Here is a 25119-nt window from a genome sequence, read left to right as displayed (position 1 = left end):
AGATGCACACTGACCAGGAGCACCGCTTCCAGTCACTTCTCTAGGCCAAGACAGAGGATCATCAGGTGCTGGTGCAGCAGCGGCCGCAGCCATGCCTCATATCATGCTCCTCTAAGACTGTAGGATGGCCCAAGAAGACACCAGCCCCCGACTGATCTAACTAAAAAGGGAGTTTGACAATTTGACAAGTGTTTAACAATTGTTCAATCTAACAAGACACACCTGGGAAATAATAAGTACCTGTCAGTCACGTGTTCCAATATTTCTGATCACTTGGAAAAATGGCTGGGTTCAAACAAAAGGTCCCATGTTCTAAGTTGTTTAAACACATCTCAGTGCAAATCTCAGAAAACAAAAAGCTGAAATTCTGATCCATCGTCTCATCTTTTCTCAAATCCAAACATCTTCAGTGTGAAGCAAAAATTAAAGAATGGGCCTTGCCGTTTCAATACTTTTGGAGGGGACTGTAAGAGAATTTCTTTAGAAACGTGCGTTATTATACACAAGTCTAAGGGTGTGTGGTAGTTGGTGTACAGTGTCAAGTCCAGCAAAATATCTAGTGTGTTGGAACAGAGACTAATGGTGATCAACAGTAGCACATTTTATTCCACTAACTGCATTAGTGCTGTTTATAAACTGCAGCTCATTTTGACTGGAACAATCTCAGAAAGGGGACACAAGCCATTAGCAGGGAGCCCATTTCTCAAGAGCAGTGGAAAAAGTGTTCGTACGGGCAGAAATGAGCCAGAAAATGCCATTTCAAAGGTTAATGGCAGCCTTGATTCACTGTGACACTACAAAAACATAAACATGTATATAAGTATATTCCATATGGACCGCCTAATTGGTATTTGTATTTCAACTGGAAATAATGATACTGTTGGAGTAGTCAAGTCAGTGGGTACTGGCAGTCGAATGAAGACGTAATTCAGGGCAGGAGAGACAGCAAATTCATTGTCTCGACACTGGAGACAGAGACAAATGCTACACATAAACAGCAGAGCCCACACACCTCTAAATCATTTCTAATTAGTCAATTACTACATTTACACGTTCCTGTATGGCACAATACCCATACCAAGAGAGGTAGTGCTGTGTACAGTATCTGAAGTATAGCTAAGAACCTGCTCATTCCTTTCCTCCCTTACATTCTCTTTAGAGACAGTAAGCTGCATTATTGTAAATAACTAATTTTTACTGGCATCACCTGATGTATAAGCACTTTTCTGACACTCTTCAAATAAAGCTGCAATATAGGTTTGAAATGAAGTGCAAATGTAGTCAAACTATTCAAGTTTATTGAGGTAATCATAGGACTCGGGGTGGCTAATGTGGCCAAATGTATCCCTAATAAAAATGAAAAAAAAAAAAAAAAAAGTGAACATGATTTGAATTTGAACATGATTCTCATTGACCTATGAGATCACTCTTATTTACAATAGGTGGTAAGTTAGAGTATGCAGCATTTAATTATATACACTGTGACAAGAGAACACAAATAATCTAGCACTGTTTAATCAACGCTAAAGAGACTTATTATAACTTTCGATCACATCAATAAATCCGTAATCTGACTAAAACTACTGCTGCATTTAAGGAATACGTCGACAGATTTCCTACTTCACAGAAACAAAAGACAGAGTTAGTTTTTACAAAAATAGAAAATGCTTCTTTTTTTTTCCCATAATGCACTAAAGTAGAGATGCACTGATGTATCGGCCAATAAAGGCTATTTTTCCCGCTATGGGCCATCAGCTGATAGTTTAAAAACATCTGAAGTTCAGGGCCGATTATATCCTGTCAATCAAAAAGAGGGTGAGAAAACGCATGGATTTCGAGCTGTGTGTAAAGATGATGTCTCTCGTGTGGAATGACAAGAAAATTCCAGTTTGTAATCTCTGCATCACCAAAATTTTACACCGGACGCTGCAGCAGCGAAGCAGGAGTTTCAGCGTCGAGTCTAATTCCCTGCTTGAGCTGAATTAAAGCACCAGTACACCGTTCAAAGATTTAAATGAAGATGAGTGACAAAAGTATGTGTGTGTGTGTATATATATATTATATATATATATATATATATATTATATATATATAGATATATATATATGTGTGTGTGTGTATATATATATATATATATATATATATATATATATATATATATATATATATATATATATATATATATATATATATATATATACACACATACACACATATACATACACACACGCACACATACATAAAATTCAGTCAATGTTAATATGAATTAATAACATTCAATAAATTAATAATCTGAATTTAATCTTCAGAATTGAGTTCATGTGTTAATGTTAATTAGAGTAATGTGTTTTCTGTTTATGAGACCGGTTACTGTGAAACAACTTGTTCAAATGGAGAGAATAAAGTTTTTATTTGCATTTCTTTCAGAATTGTGGAATTAATTATTACCGGTATTCATTTAAAAGAACGCATAAAAGGCAGAACTATCGGTATCCGTATCGGCCGATATCACTCTGAATAATCGGTTATCGGTATCGGCTGAGAAATTTAGCGTAGGTGCATCTCTACACGAAATGTTTGAGTATCAGGTTTGCATGTGGATGTGGACTAACCAAATAAAAATGAAAGTGAAAAATATTTTAAACTCAACTGCTCACAAACCATATCCGATAGTGGTTTGAGATGAAATTTAGCTATTTTATGCAAGTGTAAATGCATCAATCTCCCCAAGCCACATGTGAAAAACACAAAACACATGAAAAACAGATGTAAATGAGCTCTAGAAAAATCATTTAAAGTAATTTAATTTGAACCGTTTATTAATACTTGAGAACGGGAGTGACACAGGTCGGTCACATTTAGCAGAAATATCAATTTTGCCTGTTAGACACCAGTAAAAACATCCACCGTTCCCATTCACACAACAAGAAAATGTCTGAATAAAAAATGATGAGACTCATGCAACAAACTAGCTCTAGTTTTAGGTCAGCATTTTCTCTCTCTCATAAAAATGCTTACCACTTTTTTTTTCTAATTTAAGCTATGCAACTCGCTTTACTCAGATTTAATCTTGATATATTTACAAGACGAGAATGATTAATTTGGTGCTCTGGCTTGGTGGAGGAGTCTCCTGCAGGTGTTTTCACAAACTAATTACTCCTTGTCCAAATACACGGAATAACGTGACTGATTCAGTCTCGATGTTCTTACCAAATGGAACATGGAGATCTGTCGGCGTAGCCAAGTCCTAATTCATCTTATGGAATAATCAACCTCTGAAAAGAGTCTGGGTTATGAGCGAGTCTTTAAATAAACCATTACATACTAGAGACTGTTGTAATACCCAGGGTAGTGTTGAAATAAACAAAGCATCTTTCCCAACTTCTGGTTTATCTCAAACACATTCATTTCCATCACCAGAGAATTTGCATAAATATTCCATTTCCAAGGCTGAGGGTAAGGCTTGGTCAAGGAGACCTTGATGTTTGTGAAAAATTTGTTCGGACATAAAATAAAAACAAACAAGCACTTATTTACAAACACTAACATGTACAGCAACATCTGTGTGCATGTGTCTCCAGATGGAACTAATATCAGTCCTCAGCAAAGATCGAGGAGAAGGAGGAGAAGAAGAAAAAAAATAAATACCTGGAGGTAGATCAGTTGGGATTTTTTATTTTTTTAATACACAAACCAGGTTCAGTTTAACAGAAGACAGTACATGAGAGAACGTATGGTATTGATGCTTATTACACCACCTTAAAAAAGGAGAAAATTGAATCTTTAAATAGCAGACTTTCAAAACAGTTCATCAGGTTACATTACATAAGAGATGTTTCAGATGTAACTTCTGAAATAAGTGTTGAGGCTGCAGTCAAGCATTTTATTCTGATTGGCAAGAAAATGTGGGTTTCTACACTTTCCGATGATTTTCCATGCCATGAAGCAAAGCTTTTTTAAAATGAGCAAACGCCGTTCATTAGAACAATGCAGCTCTTCATGTTTAGATGTGTGATAACACAAAAGTCCAGGTTTAAAATTGCTTGAAAGGATGGGAAGGGTTATTCTCTTACTGGCATCTGCACTATATGGCCAAAATTTGTGGACATCCGACCATCACACCCATGTGTGGGCTTTTAAGCACACAATGGGATCATCTTTGTGTAGCCAAAACATGTTCCTCCACGACAATGCGCTTGTGCACAAAGCGAGGTTTATAATGACATGAGTGGCCTACACAGAGCCCTGACCCCTACTCCACTGAACATCTTCAGGATGAACTGGAACGCCGACTGACCCTCAGGCCTCCTGGCCCAACATCAGTGCCTGACCTCACTAATGCTCTTGTAGCTGAATGGGCAAATCCCCACAGCTATGCTCCAAAATCTAGTGACGCTGCAAGACCCATAACGGCCGATTTCCCTTTCATATTTACTTTAGAACAAAATCTGATACCTGGGAATGGTTCACTCTGTGCTTTGATTCATCTGACCCCGCACCCACAGTGCAATGAAGCACCCTACTGTCGTAATCAAAATATTCTAAGTTTACATCCCCAAATACCTGAACTTCTTGCTGCACATCTGTAAAAAATAAGACGGCCTCCAGAGCTCTACCATTCGCATCATTGGATGGCGTCTATATGACAGATGCTACTAATTAACTGCATGCTTTTTCATGAAAGCGCCTTTAGGGTCAGGAGTGATCAAGCATGAAAACAGCACAGGCCAGCGAAAGTCTAACAAAGCCAAAAACCCAGGGTGGCAGATAACTGGGAGAAAGAGACAGCAGGAATCTGAGTACAATTGCCCAGATCCTTTTGGTTTCTGACCAGGCCGAAGGAGGCTTTCAATCAGCAGGCTTTTCCCAAGCCCTTGCCTGGGTCTATGGTAATTAAAGACTCAGTAGAGGCTAATACTTGGGCGGGGAGAAATAATTGCATGGCAGACTGAACTAGGTCCATTGTGGGTGGTAACTTTTCCTCAGCATGGGGTTAGATCTTTAATATGTTAATATAAGACAGAGGAGAAGCATTATGAATTCCCTTTTAAAAGAGAATATTGCCATGGCTGTCCAACAACTAGACCCCAGGAGACTCTGACCTATGGCAAACTGACCTATTATCAAATTAAGACAGCACATTGAACATCTATGTGAAGCATCTACAGTGAATATAAAACCCCCAAAAATGGCAAGTTTTTGTGATGGAAAAAATTGAAACTAATATAAATCATGTCAGAACTTTTTCAACCCTCAATATGAAATTACAACGTATAAAAAAAATCCAGTGGGAAAAACAAATCAGAAACATTTTAGGGGAAAACAGGAAACTCAGCACCACTCAGTCCTTTTGGGTAAGACTCTATCGTTGTAAGAGACATCTTAACTGGGCAATATTTTTCTACTCTTTCTGGCAAAAACATTCTAGATCAATATAATTGTGAGGGCATCTCCTGCACACAGCCCGCTTCAGGTCACCCCACAGATTTTTATAGTTGGACTCAGGTCTGGACTCTGGTTAGGTCATTCAAAATCATTGATCTTTTGTTTACGATATTCCACACAGCCACATTCCCAGTTATAAAGCGTTATTGTAAACTTTTAAATTTTCCTGTTTTTCCACTTAATTTTTATACATTGTAATTTCATACTGATGGTGGGAAAAGTCCAGACATGGATTATCTTAGTTTAAATGTTTGCCATCACAAAAACAGGTTAGTGTATTTTTTATATCTACGGCAACTATATATATTCTAAATCTAGCGCTACTGTTACAAATGACTACATAAAAAAATGGAAGCATACATAGTCTCTCTCATCTATCTTTTATCACGTTAATCTACATTGGACATATTTGCATCCACCACCATTCCACCCAAGTCCCACACGATGGAGGTCTATTTTCAGAAATCTGTCAGACCTTTAGATTTAAAAGCAACTAAGCAGGATGTTTGACTGGAAACAGTGGATATCTGTACACAATCATTCATATGATCTGTTTGTCATTCAGTCCCAAAAAATTATGCTAATCCCACAGCTACCTTTTCAGAACAATCTTGTAATGTTAAATATACCCACCAGCAGGCAGTATTGAGACATTCTGCTTTCAGAAGTACAAAAGTCTTTTACTATTCAGACTTAAAATGGAACATCAGGAATTAGATATAAATTAATGTAACGGATTAAAAACATACATAGATTCAACCTTGGAATATGGTATGTCACCTGAAGTACATATTTATTTATCTACATATTTATAGAACCTCACATGTGCTCTACTCTGGGTTTGCTGTGTCTCCTCAGCATCTCTCCTCCATATTAGAAGACAACAAAAATAATCCTAGATCCGTATTTGTTACAGTAGCAAAGTTAACTAGCAATAAGACCATTGGAGACCACTGGACCAATACCAAAGGTATGTAGTTAATTACAGTTACACACACACACACACACACACACACACACACACACACACACACACTATAGCGCTTATCTAGACACTCAAAGTGCTCTTAGAAGTGCTTTAAAGTAGAAACTAATTTTTCCATGACAATTGAAGAAAAACAGAAAACTGATCGCTAGCTGTGTAAAGAACAATAATAATAATAATAATAATAATAATAATAATAATAATAATAATAAGTAGAATAATGAGCCTTGGGTACCCATGACCCTGTCACCTGTTCCCTGGTTGTCCTTCCTTGGACCACTTTTGGTAGGTACCAACCACTGCAAACCAGGAACACCCCACAAGACCTGCCGTTTTGGAGACGCTCTGACCAATCGTTTAGCCATCACAATTTGTACCCTTGCAAAGTCGCCCGATTCCTTACGCTTGCCTATTTTTCCTGCTTCCAACTAAGGATGTCATGATACCAAAAATATAGTAGTCAGTACCGATACCACCAAAAGTACACAATACTCGATACCAAAGTCGATACAAGGGTGTGGTATAAAAATAAAATAAAATAAATTTAATTAAAAACTCTCCTGGAGGACATCCTCCTCTGGCCTATACTGGCAAAAAGAGAGAGAGAGAGAGAGAGGGAGAGAGAGAGGGATATTTTAGTTATCAAAGACTGTCTGACAATGAGTGGAGGCTACAGGAGGTGCACTCCTAAGCATGCGCACACACACACACACACACACACACACACACACACACACACACACACACACACACACACACACACACAGCTTATACTCTGAATGCAAGCATTAGTTTAAATTCACTGATATGGTGGCAGGCCAAAAAGATTTATTAAAGGCATGAACATTTGAATAATTATTAGTGATTACGACATTTAGCTGAAAGGACATAGACTGAATGGCGATGCATGGTGGTCCATTAGGAGGTATGTTATAACATTGCAATGCGTTAGCATCGTTAACAAATAACAGATAAACAACATCCCAAACATTACATGGAGCATAATGTTAGCTGGTTTCACAGCCACAATGCAGCTGCCTCAGACAGACATAACATAGGACCGTCTTACAGGTGCTTCACCAAATTCCAGGTGTTTCCTTGCTTTGTTTGAAATTAGCGATAGCATCGATTGCAAACCAACTTCAGAGCATCAATTATATGTTTGTTGTCATCCGCATCGACTGGAAAAGTAAAGTACCATCTTTCCTCTCAATGAGTCAGGGTGGTGTTAAACTCGTAGTTTTTCTTCTGTAGTTTTTCCCCATGTGCTACCAATTGTTCTTCTTCTTCACCACTTGTGGACCGTCTAAAACACTTGCGCGTATTTGCTGCCCCAGTCAGGTCCGGAAGAATTGCAAGCTCGGTACCTCCATTAGAATCTGTACCGACGCTACTCCAGAAAAACAAGTACAGTCATGTTTTAAGAATGTTGGTACCGACTTGGTACCGAAGTATTGGTTCTCGTGACATCCCTACTTCCAACACATCAACTCCAAGAACTGACTGTTCTCTTAATATATCCCACCCCTTGCCAGATGTCATTTTAATGAGATAATCAATGTTATTCACGTCACCTATCAGTGGTTTTAATGTTATGGCTGGGGTGCATGTTATCGCAGATCTGTTGATAGACATCAAGTCAAAGAAGTAGATCTGGTGTACAACGTTTCATCAGTGTAAATCAGTTGTCATGGATACAGTACATCAACGCTATACCTGGTGTCCAAATCAACAGTGACAATTCTTCATGAGACCTCCTTTCCTACTAAAGACTGTCAGTAATATGTCTGAATTCATCATAATATCATAATCTTAATACTTATCTAGCTTTTTAAAGCTTCTCTTTAGGGAAAGTCATAATGGGAAAAAAAAAAAAAAAAACATTAAAACCCATCTCAATTCAAAAGACCATATACTTTTTTTTATTTTTATGATTAATAGTAAATTGGCAACGTAACAGAAAAAGGCACATAAGCTATACTTTCACGCTCATCAAGAAATTCATTCGGTAACTATAACATTAAGTCTACACATGCCACAGTGTTGCATGGAACATAATTGGGCATAACATAAAATAGCATGTGGGCAAATAAGACTTGCTGGTCACCAGGGATTTAAAAATAAAAACATTAAAAAGTATCTTGAAAATGCAGCATTAAAATAATAATAAAATAGTGAACTAATGCTTATTTCAGAAATAGACACTAACTATCCACTTCCAGTGACTGTTAAACTTGTGTTTGATTTCTGTATACTTATTTAAACAATATAACTTGCGTTACATTGCATTCGTAATACTGAGATTACAACGCCAGTGGATGGAGATAAAGTTTTTTTGGTGAGCTACGTTTTAGGACTTGTAACACTTAATCAATAGCTATACACGCCTACAAGATACAACACCTCTGGAAATTCTCTAGCCATTAAACACTTATTCCAAATTAAAACTTATTATTCAAATTGATGGCTATACTTAAGCGCAAACCTAAGGATCTAAAAATGCTCAAGATTCCACCAAATCTGTTCTTCAATGCTACTGCACATTGCAGAAATCAAGGTCATCGTCTTTGCCAACAGTCTGGACCATGTATGAAAACAGCTGCTTAGAATTGTGAGACCTCGATGGAAAGAAATTTAGTATTTAAAACATTGGTGATTATAGTCAAGCCCATTAATATATAATTAATAAAATATTTTCCACATACTGGAAAAACAACAATATATTATACCAGTTACATGATCTTTTCAATAGTCAACAGCCGAAAGTTGTGAGTCCGCCAGTATTTAGTCTAGTGGAAATCTCATTATAAAGCAGTTAAAGTGATGGAAAATTAAAAGTAACAAATGACATCTAGAAGACCTTGAATGTAAATACTTTTATGGCAGAGATCAATGTTTTTCAATGACATTTTCAGTCTCCAGATTTGAACCCTGCTAAAAACCTGTGGCCTGAATCAAATAAGGAAATCTACATGAATAAACCTAAAGGAGCTTGAAATGCTCTACAGTGGTGTGAAAAAGTGTTTGCCCCCATTATGATTTCATCTGTTTTTGAATATAAATCACACTACATTGTTTCAGAAATGAAAACAAAAAAAATGAAAAGTAAACACAAAGTACAGTTTTTAAATGATAATGTTATTTATTGAAGCAAAAAAGTTTTCCAATAACAACTGGGCTAGTGTGAAAATGTATTTTCCCCCGTTACCAATTCCCCAAATCTATGAAACTGCATTCATAATGGGGTTCAGCTTGACTAGACACAACCAGGTCTGATTACTGCAAACTCTGTTCAATCACATCAACACTTAAATAGAACTTTTTCAACAGCATGAAGTTGGTTAAAAGGTCTTACCCAGTAACACACTATACCAAAGTCGAAAGAAATTCCAGAAACGATGAGGAAGGAGGTGATTGAAATACATCAGTCTGGGAAGGGTTACAAAGCTATTTCAAAGGCTCTGGGACTCCAAAGAACCACAATGAGAGCCATTATCTCCAAATGAAAAAACACAGCACAATAGAAAACCTTCCAAGAAGTGTCCAACCTTCCAAAATTCCTCCAAGAGCACAGCAATGACTCATCCAACAAGTCACAAAAGAGCCAAGGACAACAGGTTTCTCTTGCATCAGTAAAGGTCACTGTTCATGACTCCACTATCAGAAAGATACTGGACAAAAATGGCTTCCATGGAAGAGTGGTGAGGTGAAAACCACTGCCAACCCAGGAGAACATAAAGGCTTATTAGCTTAAACAGAACAGAAAAACAGAAACAAGTAGGCAACCTTGAAGTACTGCATTGGACTGCTAAAGGGCAGGTTGCATTGTGTGGGAAAATGATCCTGGCCTGCACAGAGCTTCGTAATACTGCACACACGATCACTGTGCCTTTCCTAGAATCCAGTTATTCCAGGCCTCAATGCAGACCCTCAGTAAGGTCAAACACTTGCCCAAACAAATAAAATATGTTTTGGTTATCCTTTTGCCTACAGAACACCATCTTGGAAAATAATTTCCTCTGTTGAAACAGTTACAACAGTGGATATAAGTCTCTAACATTAACCAGCATCTCTGAAACATCTGAAAACCCAATACTGGGATAACAGTACATCTCGAATTAAAACAAGCCCAAACATTTGTGATGATAAATCTCTCCTAAGCTGGTGTACTTATATAAATGCAAAAAATACTGGCAAAATTACAAGCGTTTGGATTTGTAATCTGATTATGTTTTCCGCCAAGTACGTTTAGAGCATCAGACCAACTTTATTCAAGCAAAACTCAGGCGATTTCCAGTAATCTTCCAGGGCCCCTAGGAGGTGACCACATTGTCCATACGCCCTGTGTGATAAATGTAATAGCTTCTGGCAAGAATGAAGTAGTGGCTGTAAGAGCCAAGCGAAAGATCATTTACGGACAAATTTCCAACACAGACGTTTACGGTTTGTCACATTGCTGGCGCTCTAATGGACGGTTTTCATCTAATTAATTTCATGTCTAAGTACTACCAAAAAAATGTGACTCTGGAATCGTCAAGGCAGCTCTCCATAAGATTTAGAACAGCACTATTTCTGAGATCAGCTCAATCCAAACACGCCAAATTGCTTTACGTGACAGATTAATGCATGCTCTGTCTGGAATGGGACAGTTTATCAGGGGCAATGTCAATGTGACATTATTTCCACCTGTTCCAATATGATTTAAAAACGAAAAAGCACTCAACATCCATTACCGAGTCACGTAAACTATAGCAGAGCATGATGTAAGAAAAACAGTGATCAAAGCTTTCCATGCTGATCAATATCTTTACATTATCATTTCTATAGTAACAGCTAATTCACAGTTACTTATATAGTGGATGGTCCACATAACCTAAAGGCTAACCCACACTGGACGCAATCGTGTGTAGCATCACATCACGTCACCTCGTTCAATTCTATCACAGACACGTCAAATCCTGTTTAAAACTTTGTGTATGTTTTATTTTCACTTGTGCATGAGTGAAGCATAAACTTCAAAGAAATCCACTGAAATTTCAAAGCCACACTTTCCTATACACTGTGCACATGATTTTAAATCACAATCAAAAAATGTCAAGCTTGTGCAACCTGTAGTTGTACATCAAAGTGTTTGTACGGTGCGACACTTGTTTTGCTTCAAAATGAGACTCATGACACCTTCCTGTAGATGAACAATGTGCAATAACGCCATCGCTACAGACAAAATAGGCTTCGGAACGAAGGCTCTGGCACAAACACGACCTAGCATTTTGATCTCTTATTATTCGTATTTTGGTTGTTGGGCGCTTGTATACATTCGGTTGTATTAGCACCTTCTCCGTGACAGTTTGATATAAAAAATGTTTCAGCAGCTTTGTATCCATTTTGGCAGATTATGGAGTAGATTTCCTCATGTTGTTCTTATATTATATAATCATGTATAACAGTGTGAGTTATAAACTGATGGACAAGAAACTAAGGAGTTAATGAGCAACAGGCAAGTGTAATTAGTAAATGGGAGACTTTGCTTGGCTTAGCTGAGAGGGGGAAGTGGGTATCACCGGGGGTTTATTAATAAAACATAATATCTCTCTCACGCTCAAAAAATAAATTAATAAACAAACAAACAAACAAACAAACAAACAATTTCACATATTCAATCCAGGTTGAAATTCAAATGTGCTTTTGCTCTTTCTCCTGCTAGTAGCTTGTACAGATATACAGCCAAGACACATCTGGTCTGGATTGACTGATGCTTACGTTACGTGTTCGTGTGAAATCGGGACAAGACTATAAATAATACTATAAATAATAATTTTTTAAAAAAATTAAGTGCTTTATTTAACAAAGAAAAATGCGCACTTGTTTCTAATCGTTAGAATTTATGTAAGAAGTCTCCAGAGTCAGTGTTTTGAAATGTCAGTAAGTTTTCCATCATGGGCAAGTCTTCAGAACAGAGGACTGGTTTCTTGGTAACATGATCAGCTGCGTTTTTTGTCAGTCTTATTAACTTTGAGAGGGGGGGGGGGGGGGGGGGGGGGGGCAGTTTGCAGCACGGTGAAGGAATGACTGCTTATAGTTCTTATAATGCAACGATTATAGGAACTCACTTGTGCTGTGGACACTCCGCAAAATGTCAAGTAAATGGGTAATAAATTTTTAAAAAGAACAATGCGCTGTTCTTTAATTAAAAAAATAAAATCTGAATCGTTGTCAAATTGCTGTGGTAAGTGGATTAAACCACTCTGGGATGTGACGTAACAACACCACGGCCTGTCATGTTTTATTCCACACCCTTAGCCAACAAGAACAGTTCTGATAAAGCAATGACGCCTAATGTAGTTGTTAGACATTTGGAGACAGCCACTTCTAATCACAAAATATACAAAAGACCTATGTATAGCAGTTTTGTGTCACTGATGACACACCAACATTATTTTGATTATTACACTGCAGCATACCAAAGAGATCACTGACATGTTGAGAGAGACATTGTAAAGTAGCAGGATCCAGTAGTCTCTTCAACAGATTCAAAAGGTCTGTTAATGAAATATGGAAGAAGCTGAATTGAGCATTCACAGCATTCACGTGTATTTTAAAAAAAATTTTTAAAAAAATAAATAATAAAAAAATGACCCACTCAGTTCAGTGGAAAGAAAAACAAAAGCTTAAATTCAGCACATTCAGGCTTACTGTGATTTAGTTTGAACAGAATAACTTTGGATCTTTCAATTGATCAAATGCTGTGCCTAGCTGTTACAGAACGGCACAAAGTTCTCAGATTTTCCACCCTGGTGGATTTCATCTATTAAGTAAATATAAATATGGCAAGAAACCTGTGCAGGTGTTTTATACATGGCAACACAAATTACCAATCTGAAATGGCGGGTACAGTGGTGATTTAGCGGTTAAGGCTCTGGTTACTGATCTGAAGGTCGAGGGTTCAAGCCCCAGCACTGCCAAGCTGCCACTGTTGGGCCCTTGAGCAAGGTCCTTAACCCTCTCTGCTCCAGGGGTGATGTATCATGGCTGACCCTGCACTCTGACCCCAACTTCCTAACATGCTGGGGTATGTGAAGAAAAGAATTTCACTGCGATATGTGATCATAAAAACACTCATTATTATTTTTGCATAAGTAAATACTGAATCATCTGTAATAGTAACCCTATAGCATTTGGGTACACATTATAGACAGCTGTGCCATTTAAATGAAGCCAACTGCAGATTTCTTTCAGCAACTAAAGACAATATATGGTTCTTCTAGAGGTGCGAGATTCATTTGGGGTGGGGGTGGGGGTGTGTGGTCTGATGAGACAAAAGGTAGAACTTTTTGGACATAACTCCAAAAAAAGATATGTTTGGTGCAAAAACAAGACAGCTCATCACCTACAGAACACCATACCCACAGAAAAGCAAGGTGATGGCAGCATCATGATATGAAGCTGCATCTATTCAGCTGGAACTCTACAGGACCATCACAGTCACCTGACTTGAACCCTATAGAAAATCTCTGGTGGGATTTGAAGGCGGCGGCTGCAGCACGCAAACCCAAGAATATTACTGAACTGGAGGCCATTGCTCATGAGGAATGGGCTAAGACTCCTCAGGAATGCTGCCAGAAACTATGTATCTCGTTTGCAGCAGGTGATAACGGCAAAAGGATGCTCTACTAAGTACTAAAGATGCTTCCCATGAAGGGGTTGAATAATTTTGAGACTGGAGAAGTCATTATAAGTTGTATTTTCAGTTGAATTTGGGGAAACCACTTGAAAGCATTCATTGTATTGAACTATTTCCATTGCTTTTGTTTGATTTGTTCATTGCAAACAGCTGAAAGTCTGTACATTTTCACACTTTGTGATTTGCAATGGGGGTGAATTATTTTGATTGCAACTGTATAAAAACAAATAAATCTTTTTAATTGTACTTCTAACAAATTGACCACAAATTTTCAGTAAAATCTTGTACAAAATATGAATTATATGCCAAAGACCAAGGAACACATTAATGCTTCAAATAATCAAAGATCAATTAAAAAAGTTAATGATCTATTAGCACAGCCAAGCAGCTCCAGTAATAACCAAAAGAGAAGAAATTTCCATGCACTTCATAAATAAAACAAATCATTACATTATCAAGAAAATTAATCATCAATTGCAGTGTTTCAGCTACTGTTTTAGTTAGTGAAACACGTAACTGCAGTTTGTAATTTATCAAAAGCTTGCATTTTTGTACTACTACACTGTATATAAGCCTATAGCACGCCAGCAAGTTGGGTTTTTTTTATTTTATTTTTTTTTTTCCACATAAGCTTAAAATTACCTATGAGAAAATTACTCCATCCATCCATCTTCTACCGCTTACTCCTTTTCAGGGTCACAGGGAACCTGGAGCCTATCCCAGGGGGCATAGGGCACAAGGCGGGGTACACCCTGGACAGGGTGCCAGTCCATTGCAGGGCACAAATCACATACACACTCACACACCCATTCATACACTATGGACACTTTGGGCACTTTGGACATGCCAATCAGCCTACCATGCATGTCTTTGGACTGGGGGAGGAAACCGGAGTACCCGGAGGAAACCCCGGCAGCACGGGGAGAACATGCAAACTCTGCACACACATGGCCTCATTCTGAGCAAATATTCATTGCAGTGTTACTGTTATTTGCCTACCGCTCAACGAGGGTCCCAAATAGCAGTCTGATGCTCCTCTGGATATTTTCAGTGCACAGCCAACTCCACTGATCCTTCATCAGCAGATAGAGGACGTTCAGAGCTGTGTCAGCAAGTACAGTTTCCCCTGTTTGACAAACAACCCTTATTAGAGATGTACAAGATACAAATTACTTCTGGAAAATGTAGGTCATCATTAATCATCGTTAAAAGTAACGTTTCGTTTAACTAATTACAAAGGTGCTGAAAGGATGCCTTTGAATTCCTTCAGAAATATAGATGCTTCGAGCTAATGATATGCATCAGTCAACATCACAAGCATGAAACTAACAGAATATAAAAAATATTTTAATAATGCAAAAGTTACATTAAATATCTATAGAAAAATCACTGAATCTGATGCAGAAAGTATATGAAATCCAATCTTATACCCAGCCAGTGTGCAAAAAAAATATCAGCCTGACATTAACACTTGGACTGGTGCATCCCTAGTAAACTGGAAGGAAAGCTTTGTTTTAATACATATATTTACAATTTGTTTTCAAATACGTAAGGAAAGTAAAATAAGGAAAACTATGTCCACATATTTTAAACACCACTCCTGATACAGAAATGCTGCACATGTGGATGTGCTGTCCTCTAGAGGTAAGATAAAGCTTTGTGACTTTTCATCAAAGCTACTACAGCACTAGTACTTAACTAACCTAATAATTCCTCAACACCTACTTCACTTATTTAAGTATAAATTCAACAATAATTAGAGTCACAAAATCTAGTCCACAAATGGTTCCTGCACCTGCACTGAAAGACTCAATCACACAAGTGTTGACGTGACTAATAACAGGAAGTGCCCTGAAAAACACAAGACTCCGATTTCATGTTGACCTCGATTTAATTACTTAAATGTATACAACGTACAAGATGTAGACAAAGCCATTCATTTGGCCATGTTTAATCAAGTTAACTGTTATTTACGAAGGGTAGGCTCTTCTGTCTATTTAAAACAATCAGCAACCGATGTATTAGGTATACCCTGCTTTGCACTCATTTCCTAACACTCACTAGATATTTTATTTGATACACCGGTCATTTTTGTTTTAATAAGTTCATAAGTGTTCAGTTATAGTGCTTTTTCACCAGCTCAGCTCATCACAGATAAGATCAGTAGCAAATCTGAACCCAGGCTTATCCCTCAGGTCAGAATGCACATGTCTTCGTGTTTCTTTCACAGGGTGAACTACTGAGCAGGATATGTGGCTAGTTTCTTGTAAAAGCAACATGATACCCAAAAAGACCTGCATGTGATACAAAAACAGTACATCGGTCATATTCAGGGATTCCCAGTATGCCACCACTAACTAGATATGAATTGGGTGGTGAATGATTCTCAGCACAGCAGTGACACTAACATGGCAGGTGTTAGAATGTTAGCACAGGTGCATTGCTATGGTTTTTGCTATAACTACTGAGCGCAGGGCAGCTGCCTGGATGTCTGTCACAAAATGTCAAGGATCAGTGTCCCCTGGCTGATGACCACAGCCAAACAAGTGCTGACAGATGTGTATGAGGCTCCCAGCCTGATGAGCGATATCCAGCAGGCAGCAACACCCATCTGTACACCACACTGGGTTAAAAAGCATCCATAGCTAAAAAAAATCCACTTTTCAGCAGTACCGTGGTAAGTTACTGATACTGATGAAAGGATGCTGCAACTAATAGTCATGGCAGAAACCCACACATGACCATGCCACTACGAATTTAGGGCAAAACAGTTGCATGTAAATGGTCCTACAGTTGTCTCTTTCTTTTGATTGATGGACAGGATAGAGGGGGCTAAGAAATTGTGCACAGCAATATACCGACTTCAGTCAGTAATTGGCTATGTTTACACGGACAGCAGTAATCCAATTATGGACCTTATTCTGAGTAAGACAATATTCTGATTATATCGTTTACATGAGTCGCTTTTAGAATATTCCTTTCATGTTCCCATTTTACATGTTTTAGAACATAGATAGAATATAGAATGTGACACGTCATTACGTCCCCGCGCCACGCCGTCCGATGTCCCTCCAGAATTTCACGCATCAACATACAGTTCGTCTTCGTTATGGTACTGTATACAGTTTTGGGTGTTTCTTTCATTTTTACGAAAGCTTCAAGTGCAGTTAATTATTTGTCATGCTGTACGTGCTAATAGACAACTGCTTGAAGCCGTGGGCTGCGTCCCAAACCGCATACTTACCTACTATACAGTATATAGAGATACATGTATTTTACCTACTATATAGTAGGTAAGTACGCGTTTTCGGGCGCAGCAGTGCTCTCATTTGCTGTCAAACAGTTGAGCGCTGCCGTGTGTGTACGTGTTCTGTCACAAAATGTGGTGAAAACTCCCACACGACATTAATAGTGTGATTAAGGTGTGTACATGTCTGTAATGCACTTCGATAATGCGACTAAAACAGGAATACTCCACACGTCTTAAATCGATTTGTGTTTACTTCGAGAATGTCTTTAGTCGGATTAAGGTAAACCGCTGTTTAAATGGTAGTTTCATAATCAGAGTATTGTCTTAATCGGGTTAATATCGGAATATTGATGTCCACGTAAATGTCCTGACTGTGCATGATCACATGGCCAATCAGTGCAATCCTTAAAGGCAATACTGGTATCTAAAAATAATTTGTATTCTGCAGTATTTTGATGATCCCAACCGTATCAGGTATCAGATGTTTTCTTTCTTTGGTAGCAGACTTATCACGTGTTGAACGTGAAGTGCTTCTTACCCTGATTTTCAACGACATTTTGCAACCTTCCTTTCGAACACGCGCAGGGCTCCGTAACCCACTTGGCACCGAGGCCGACATCCCGCTCTCCATCGGCGTCTCGGAGCGGTGCTTTACTCGCAAGACGCTCCCGCTCCAAGATGAAGCTCTCTAGACTATTCATGGTGAGGCTATTGAAAACCTGAAAAAGGATTTTTTACACAACACGGAGCCCGTGATAAACAGGTTCAGTCGAACAAACATGGCAAGAGCTACGTATTATTACTAATTACTGATATTGTTAACATCTTCAGGTTTTCGTCAGTGCAGCACCAACAGTAATTCAATACTATATAAAATAAAAGTTTATATATAGCGCTATATAAAAATAAAGTTTATTATTATCATTATCATTATTATTATTATTATTATTATCACCCAGTTTACTTTACAAGGCAAAGCAGACCTCGAGTGTGACGCACAAACAAACGGCAATCAGTGAAGCCGGTTTCACTTACGGTGCTCCCTTCATCAAAGTAGTAAAGCACTTTGGGTTTCATGTCGGACACGTTAAGAGCAGAAGCGGTTTTACTGGAGAATCGCATCCTGGACCTAAATACAAAAGAAACAGAAACTGCTAAGAATGAGAGCCATAGAAATGAAGATAGGACCAAATGCTATGTTGTTTACAGCTATGGACTTGCTTGCCAAAACTAATCCACATACTTGCTCTTCCTGTCTGAAGATAATTTCCCATCAGGCTCAGTGTCCACTTCATCCGTGGGGCTTTGTGGCTCTGAACGAGGGAAGGCTGTCTTCAGCGTATCGACTATAGCATTCACCACAATCTGTCAATTTACACATAACACACTGTTACTCAGGCCTACACACATAAAATGTATTAAATGTTCAACCAAAAATGTTGTCTAGGTGGGCAAACTAATCCCAAATGAAACACAGGGGTAGTGATGGTATATTGAAGTGTACATTGTGATAATTCTGTGCATGCTGAATATCAAGGGATATATGTATTTATACAACAGGTAGTTCCGGTCCACTAATTTGACCGGACAAGCAGTGCAACCACACTGGGGTGTTTCACTGCGTGTGTGATGTTTCACTCCACGTGTCTGTGTTTGCCACATGATATTAAAATCACAGCAAAAATAAACTAATTTGGCCATATTGGGTCAGAAATGTCAGTTACTTGCTATTAATTGCTTATTTATAAGACTGAGAGTCACGATCGTGCCGATATAGGGTATAACTGCACTCCTGCTTGTGCGACATTGCTTAAATAACCAATTTATTTTCTATGAAGTGGTCAGAACTATAAATAAAAATTCTTTAAAACGTACCTTGTCTATTCGTGAGACGATGAATGGCTTCTTTACAAAAGCGATCCTCGCATCAGTGTTTAGGGCAAGAAACTCTTGCATTTCTTCACTGTTGGCAGTTTCAGGTACTGAACAAAGTTGCTACAATCAAAAACGAAGAGCTTCTTTCAGCTGGCATAGAACCAGGTTGTCAAGCACATAACTGATCATGAAAATGTATCTGTAGTTACCTGTGTAACCTGTGTAAAATAGAACCTGTTAATTACCAGGTTTCAGAAGTACACGCTGGAGCAGGGAATCACCAGACTGTACTGAACTCCGATTATTAAGTACAGAATGATATTTTTGTCACTAGCATTTGGATATAAAAATGATTTTATTTTACAAAATTTTTAATACTTTATTTTGAAAATGTACACTACCTGTCAAAAGATTTTAGACACTCGACTGAAAGGTTTCTCATGATCTTAAAAACCGTTTGATCTTAAGGTGCATGATTAAATGTTAGAAATCTGTGTTATAGACAAAAATATAATCGTGCCAACATAGTCATTTCTTTCATTAGAAAACAAACATTTTATTTACAAAGAATGTTTTTGTTTTTTTGGGGTTTTTTTTTTTTTTTTTTTTTTTTTTTTTTTTTTTAAACGGATGACTTGGAGCGGAATATTCCAGAAAGCAGTCAATAAGTGTCCGGTGTAGGAGTAAACTCCTTTAATACTGATTTAAAAAGCATCTCAGGGAAATTCCTCAAGAAATCATTTGAGAAAATACCAAGAATGCATTTCTGGAAATTCTAGGCAAAAAGGGCGTCTACTTTGAAGATGCTAAAATATTACATTATTTGGATTTATTTTGGATTTTAATCACAAAATAATTCACATAGTTCCATTGTTTTGATGACTATATTTATTCTAAAATGTGGAGAAAAATAAAACAAAATAAAGAATGAGTGTGTCTAAACCTTTGATGGTGTATATCAAATTAAATAAAATCAAATAGATTTTTTTCCCTATTTATATGTATGGGGGTTTTTTTTTTATGTTTTCGATTTAAAATTTCATGGCACAAAGCAGTTCAGATTCAGTTAATCAAGATCAGATTCAAATTTATACACTGCGATATACAATCTATACAATTTGAAAGAAAAAAAAAAACAAGCACAGAATCAGACATTGCCATTTCAGCCAATCAGAAATCAAGAAATGATGGCGAGTTTGAATCTGTTGCACTGAATGTGAAATACTTTGTGCCACCACAATTATAACAAAAATTAAAATTCCCTGTGACACAAATATTATTCCATACTTCAGGACTGGAGATGTATATATGCTTTATAATGTGTAATAAACACTAATGATGGCATTTATCCAGTTAGCAATGAGCACTTTGACATATTTTCTCTATTTTACATTATAATAGAATGTTATGTAGTGTGTAATCAGTGACCTCTCACCTTAAGGAACGTTTCCAATAAACCTTTTCTGGCTTCAACTCGGTCACTGTCCATGTTTCCAAAAGGGAGGTCAGGAAAGATTTTTTTAGGTCCTTTAACATCTACAATTAAAGTAATACAAGGAAAAGTCCACACATGTATACTTAATAAAAGGAAACTTCAAAAACCAGGGGTGGACAAATGATAAACCCATTAGCAAGCCCAGCAGGCAAGTGAAAGCTGCAGTGTACTGCCCAGTCCCAGGTTTCAAAAGCTCGGAAACATAACTGACTAGTACAAAAAGTGATAGATCGCCATAGGCTATTAAAGTGCACCTGTTATGGTTTTGAAACGTGCCTAATTTTGTTTCATACAATAGATTTACATGCATCCAAGGTTAAAAAAAACAAAACACTTTAATGTGCTAATAACAGGTTGCAACATTACCTTTTTCCCCCCAGTGTCAAAAACGACTCGTTAAAGTCGATCCGTTCTTAACGATTCAATCTAAACTCCTCCTTTCAGACAGCATTCTCTGCTCTGATTGGTCAGACGTCCCAGTCTGTTGTGATTGGGCTACCGCTGTCAGTGAGCAGCAGATGAAGATCAGAGGCGGGCCTTTTGTTACAAACCTACGTAGGTTAGTACAGGAAGTAAGTCTGTAATCACTAACAACTCGTTTCAGCTGTTCAGAATCGGTTCCTTCTTTTGGGAGTCAATAACTCCGTTTGTCCTGCACTTTGATTTTTGAAACTTTGCAGACGTTTTTACATTCAGAAACAGCTCTATTACTCACCAGACATAAGGTAATATTTGAAAAACAATAATAGGTGCACTTTAAGCGCATTAATACAGACGAGTATACAACTTCCTAGTGAGCAGAAAATGTGAGAGAAAACTCCCAGTGTTTCCACATACTTGTGCATTCCTAATACTGAAATCATCAGGGGTTTTTTTCCTACTTGTGTGGTGGGCAACTACAAATTTAAAAAAAAAAAAAAAAAAAAAAAAAAAAAAAAAGTCTGGCCATGAAATCATCTGGTCCCAGGCACTCGGGCTAGTGATTTGCCCACCCCTGAAAATTGTATTACCAAATCAGAACTCACGTTTGAGAATTTTGCGTAATTCAGGTTTCTCCTCTAACCGGGTCTGCAGATTCAGAAATTCACTATAGCGCCGATTGACCATGTGATAAGCCACTGGCTGCAATGTGCCTGGATTCTCTGAGTCCACAGCTGTCTCGTACTGCAAAGTATTGGCAAAGAATACTATTTATATTACAAAAGATGTGATAATACAAGTCATGCAACTGCATTAGGCTAATAAAAAAGCTCTCTCTCTCTCTCTCTGGCAGTGGTGGCGCAAAGGTTAAGGCTATGAGTTACTGATCGGAAGGTCACGGGTTCAAGCTCCAGCTTCCTCACAAGCTGGGATACGCAGGGAAAAATATAAATAAACAATTTCCCTGTGCTGTAATGTATATGTGACAAATAAAGGCTTCTTTTCTCTTCAGCCCTGTCACTCTATTCAGAACCCCAGTCATGACTGCACTTGACTGAAAATCCAACAGTAATACCTGCACCTTTGTTTGAACATTACACACAGACTACTGTTTACAGTAAACTATATAGTTTTTACATGGGCACTACATTGTATTTTAGTAAGCTTTTGTAACAGGGTTAACATGACATTAATTTGTGCACCCTATTGTGTGTGTGTGTGTGTGTGTGTGTGTGTGTGTGTGTGTGTGTGTGTGTGAGAGAGAGAGATAAACTGCACTGCATGTGCCAAGACAAATTACACAGACGAGACCGTTTGTTATTCAGGCATAAAAAAGTTAAACAAACAGATTTTAAACATTTACACAGTACTGAAGTGAGCACAACATTAACAGTCCACAGCTAGAAGTAAAATACTTACGGAAAATTACGTTACATTTCTGACATCATCTGTTGTTTAGTGTTTAGATTCGGTTTATAAGCCAAATTAGACTGTTAGAAATAGATATCTATCACTCGCTCTATATTATATATATATATATATATATATATATATATATATATATATATATATATATATATATATATATATATATATATATATATATATTTTTCCCCCTTACACACACGTCCTACACACGACCCCAATTCCCAAAAAGTTGGGACAACGTAAATTGTACATAAAAACAGAACGCAATGATTTGCAAATCTCATAAACCCATACATTATTGCCAATAGAACATAGAAAAAACATATCAAATGTTTTAAATTGAGTAAATGTACCATTTTCAGAAAGCAATTAAGGTAATTTTGAATTTGATAGCCGCAGCACGTCTCAAAAAAGTTGGGACAGGGGCAACAAATGTTTGAAAAGGTAAGTGTTAGAGTACTAAAAAGAAACGACTGGAAGTTAATTGGCAACAGGTCAGTAACATGATTGGGTATAAAACGAGTCTTTCAAAAGTAAAGATGGGCAGAGGTTCACCAATCTGCAAAAAAAACTGCATCCACAATTTGTGGAACAATTTCAGAATAATGTTCCTCAACGTAAAATTGCGAAGACTATGAATATCATCTACAGTACATAATAACATCAAAATCTCTGGAGAAATCTCTGTGCGTAAGGGACGAGGGTGAAAATCAATACTGCATGCCCGTGACCTCCGGGCCCTCAGGCGGCACTGCGTTAAAAACAGGAATGACTCTGAAATGGAAATCACTGCATGGGCTCAGAAACACCGCCAGAACTCAGTGTCTGTGAACACAGTTCGCCGTGCCATCAACAAACGCTGGTTAAAGCTCTATCATGCAAAGCAGAATCCATATGTCAACATGAGCCAGAAACTCCGACGTCTTCTCTGGGCCAAAGTTCATTTAAAATGGACTGAGGCAAAATGTAAAACTGGTCTGTGGTCAGACAAATTGAAATTCAAAATTCTTTTTGGAAACCATGGACACCGTGTCCTCTAAACTAAAGAGGACAGGGACCATCCGGCTTTTTATCAGCACTCAGTTCAAAAGCCTGCATCTCTGATGGTATGAGGGTGCATTAGTGCCTATGGAATGGGCAGCATCAATGCTGAAAGATATATACAGGTTTTAGAGCAACATATTCTTCCATCCAGATTCTATCCCATCTTTACTTCTGAGAGACTCTGCCTCTCTAAGATACTCTTTTTATACCCAAATCATGTTACTGTCCTGTTGTTAATTAACCGAATTAATTGCACAATGTTTCTCCAGCTGTTTCTTTTTAGTAACACTTACTTTTCCAGTCTTTTATTGACCCGAAACGTGTTGCTGCCATCAAATTCAAAATGACCTTATATTTTCCCTTAAAATGGTACATTTACTCAGTTTATGTTTCAACATTTGATTTGTTTTCTGTGTTCTGTTATAACAAATGGGTTTATGAGATTTGCAAATCATTGCGTTCTGTTTTTAATTTCCATTTTACACAGCGTCACAACTTTTTTGGAATTGGGGTCGTATAGTTTTTAAACCACAGCTGTATTTGTAAAACGTGAATTGGAGGTAAATTGTTAAAATACACTGAAGTGAGGCATAATATAATATAATGTTCACAGCCAAAATGAATGAGAGCATTACTTACAGCTCCAGCATGACCTATATATGGCCAAAAGTATGTGGACGCCCGTCCATTACACCCATATGTGGTTCTTCCCCCAAACTGTTGCCACAAAGTTGGAAGCACACAAATGTATATAATGTCTTTTATATGCTGTAGCAGTACAATTTCTCTTCACTGGAACCAAGAGCCCCAAACCTCTTCCAGCAGGACATTGTTCATGTGCACAAAGCTCCATGAAGATGTGGTTTGCCAAGTTTGGAGTGGAAGAACTCGAGTGTCCTGTATAGAGCACAGAGCATTGACCTCAACCCCACTGAACACCTTTGGCTTGAACTGGAACGCTAATTTCACTCCAAGACTCTTGTGGCTGAATGGACACAAATCCCCACAGCTACAATCCAAAATCTAGTGAAAAGCCTTCCCAGAAGAGTCGGGGTTATTATAAGAGCAAATGAGGGAAAAACTATTAATACTAATGCCCATGGTTTTGGGATGGGATGTTGAACACTCAGGTGTCCACGTACTTTTGGCCATATCGTGTACAAACTGCAGTCACTTCAATGTGGATGTGACATGAAATTTCTCTCTTGTTTCCTTGGTTTTATGTTTTATATATATATATATATATATATATATATATATATATATATATATATATATATATATATATATAAAAATAAATTTTACATAACAGAATCAAACAGACACGCACCTTCACAGTGTAGAGTGTGTATGGATGAGAGCCCGTGCCTCGGTGCTCCTTAGCTGTGATGGTGCCTGTGATACGAAGGTTCTGAATAATGACGGGGCCTTCAGGACTACTGAGGGGTTCGAACGTGAATGGAGAGAGTGGCATGGAGCTGGCTAAAGGTGAGGAG

At 37.8% G+C, this 25119-nt stretch overlaps 1 protein-coding gene across 1 annotated transcript in view; it reads right to left on the bottom strand.

Annotated features, from left to right (window-relative positions):
- The window catches only part of snx19b (sorting nexin 19b), a 36404-nt gene that overhangs the window by 4576 nt on the left and 6709 nt on the right, over window positions 1–25119 (bottom strand). Inside the window, 8 exon segments of the mRNA XM_017491351.3 lie at window positions 15111–15237; window positions 17900–18080; window positions 18397–18490; window positions 18605–18726; window positions 19237–19356; window positions 20672–20772; window positions 21757–21895; window positions 24954–25119. The exon segment at window positions 24954–25119 is cut by the window's right edge and continues 1490 nt beyond it. Coding sequence (XP_017346840.2) covers window positions 15111–15237; window positions 17900–18080; window positions 18397–18490; window positions 18605–18726; window positions 19237–19356; window positions 20672–20772; window positions 21757–21895; window positions 24954–25119 — 1050 coding nt within the window.

The sequence above is a fragment of the Ictalurus punctatus genome, chromosome 17, assembly GCF_001660625.3.
Source record: "Ictalurus punctatus breed USDA103 chromosome 17, Coco_2.0, whole genome shotgun sequence".
NCBI lineage: Eukaryota > Metazoa > Chordata > Actinopteri > Siluriformes > Ictaluridae > Ictalurus > Ictalurus punctatus.
The sequence above is the reverse complement of the archived record's forward strand: the minus strand, read 5'-3'. Positions and strand labels throughout refer to the sequence as shown.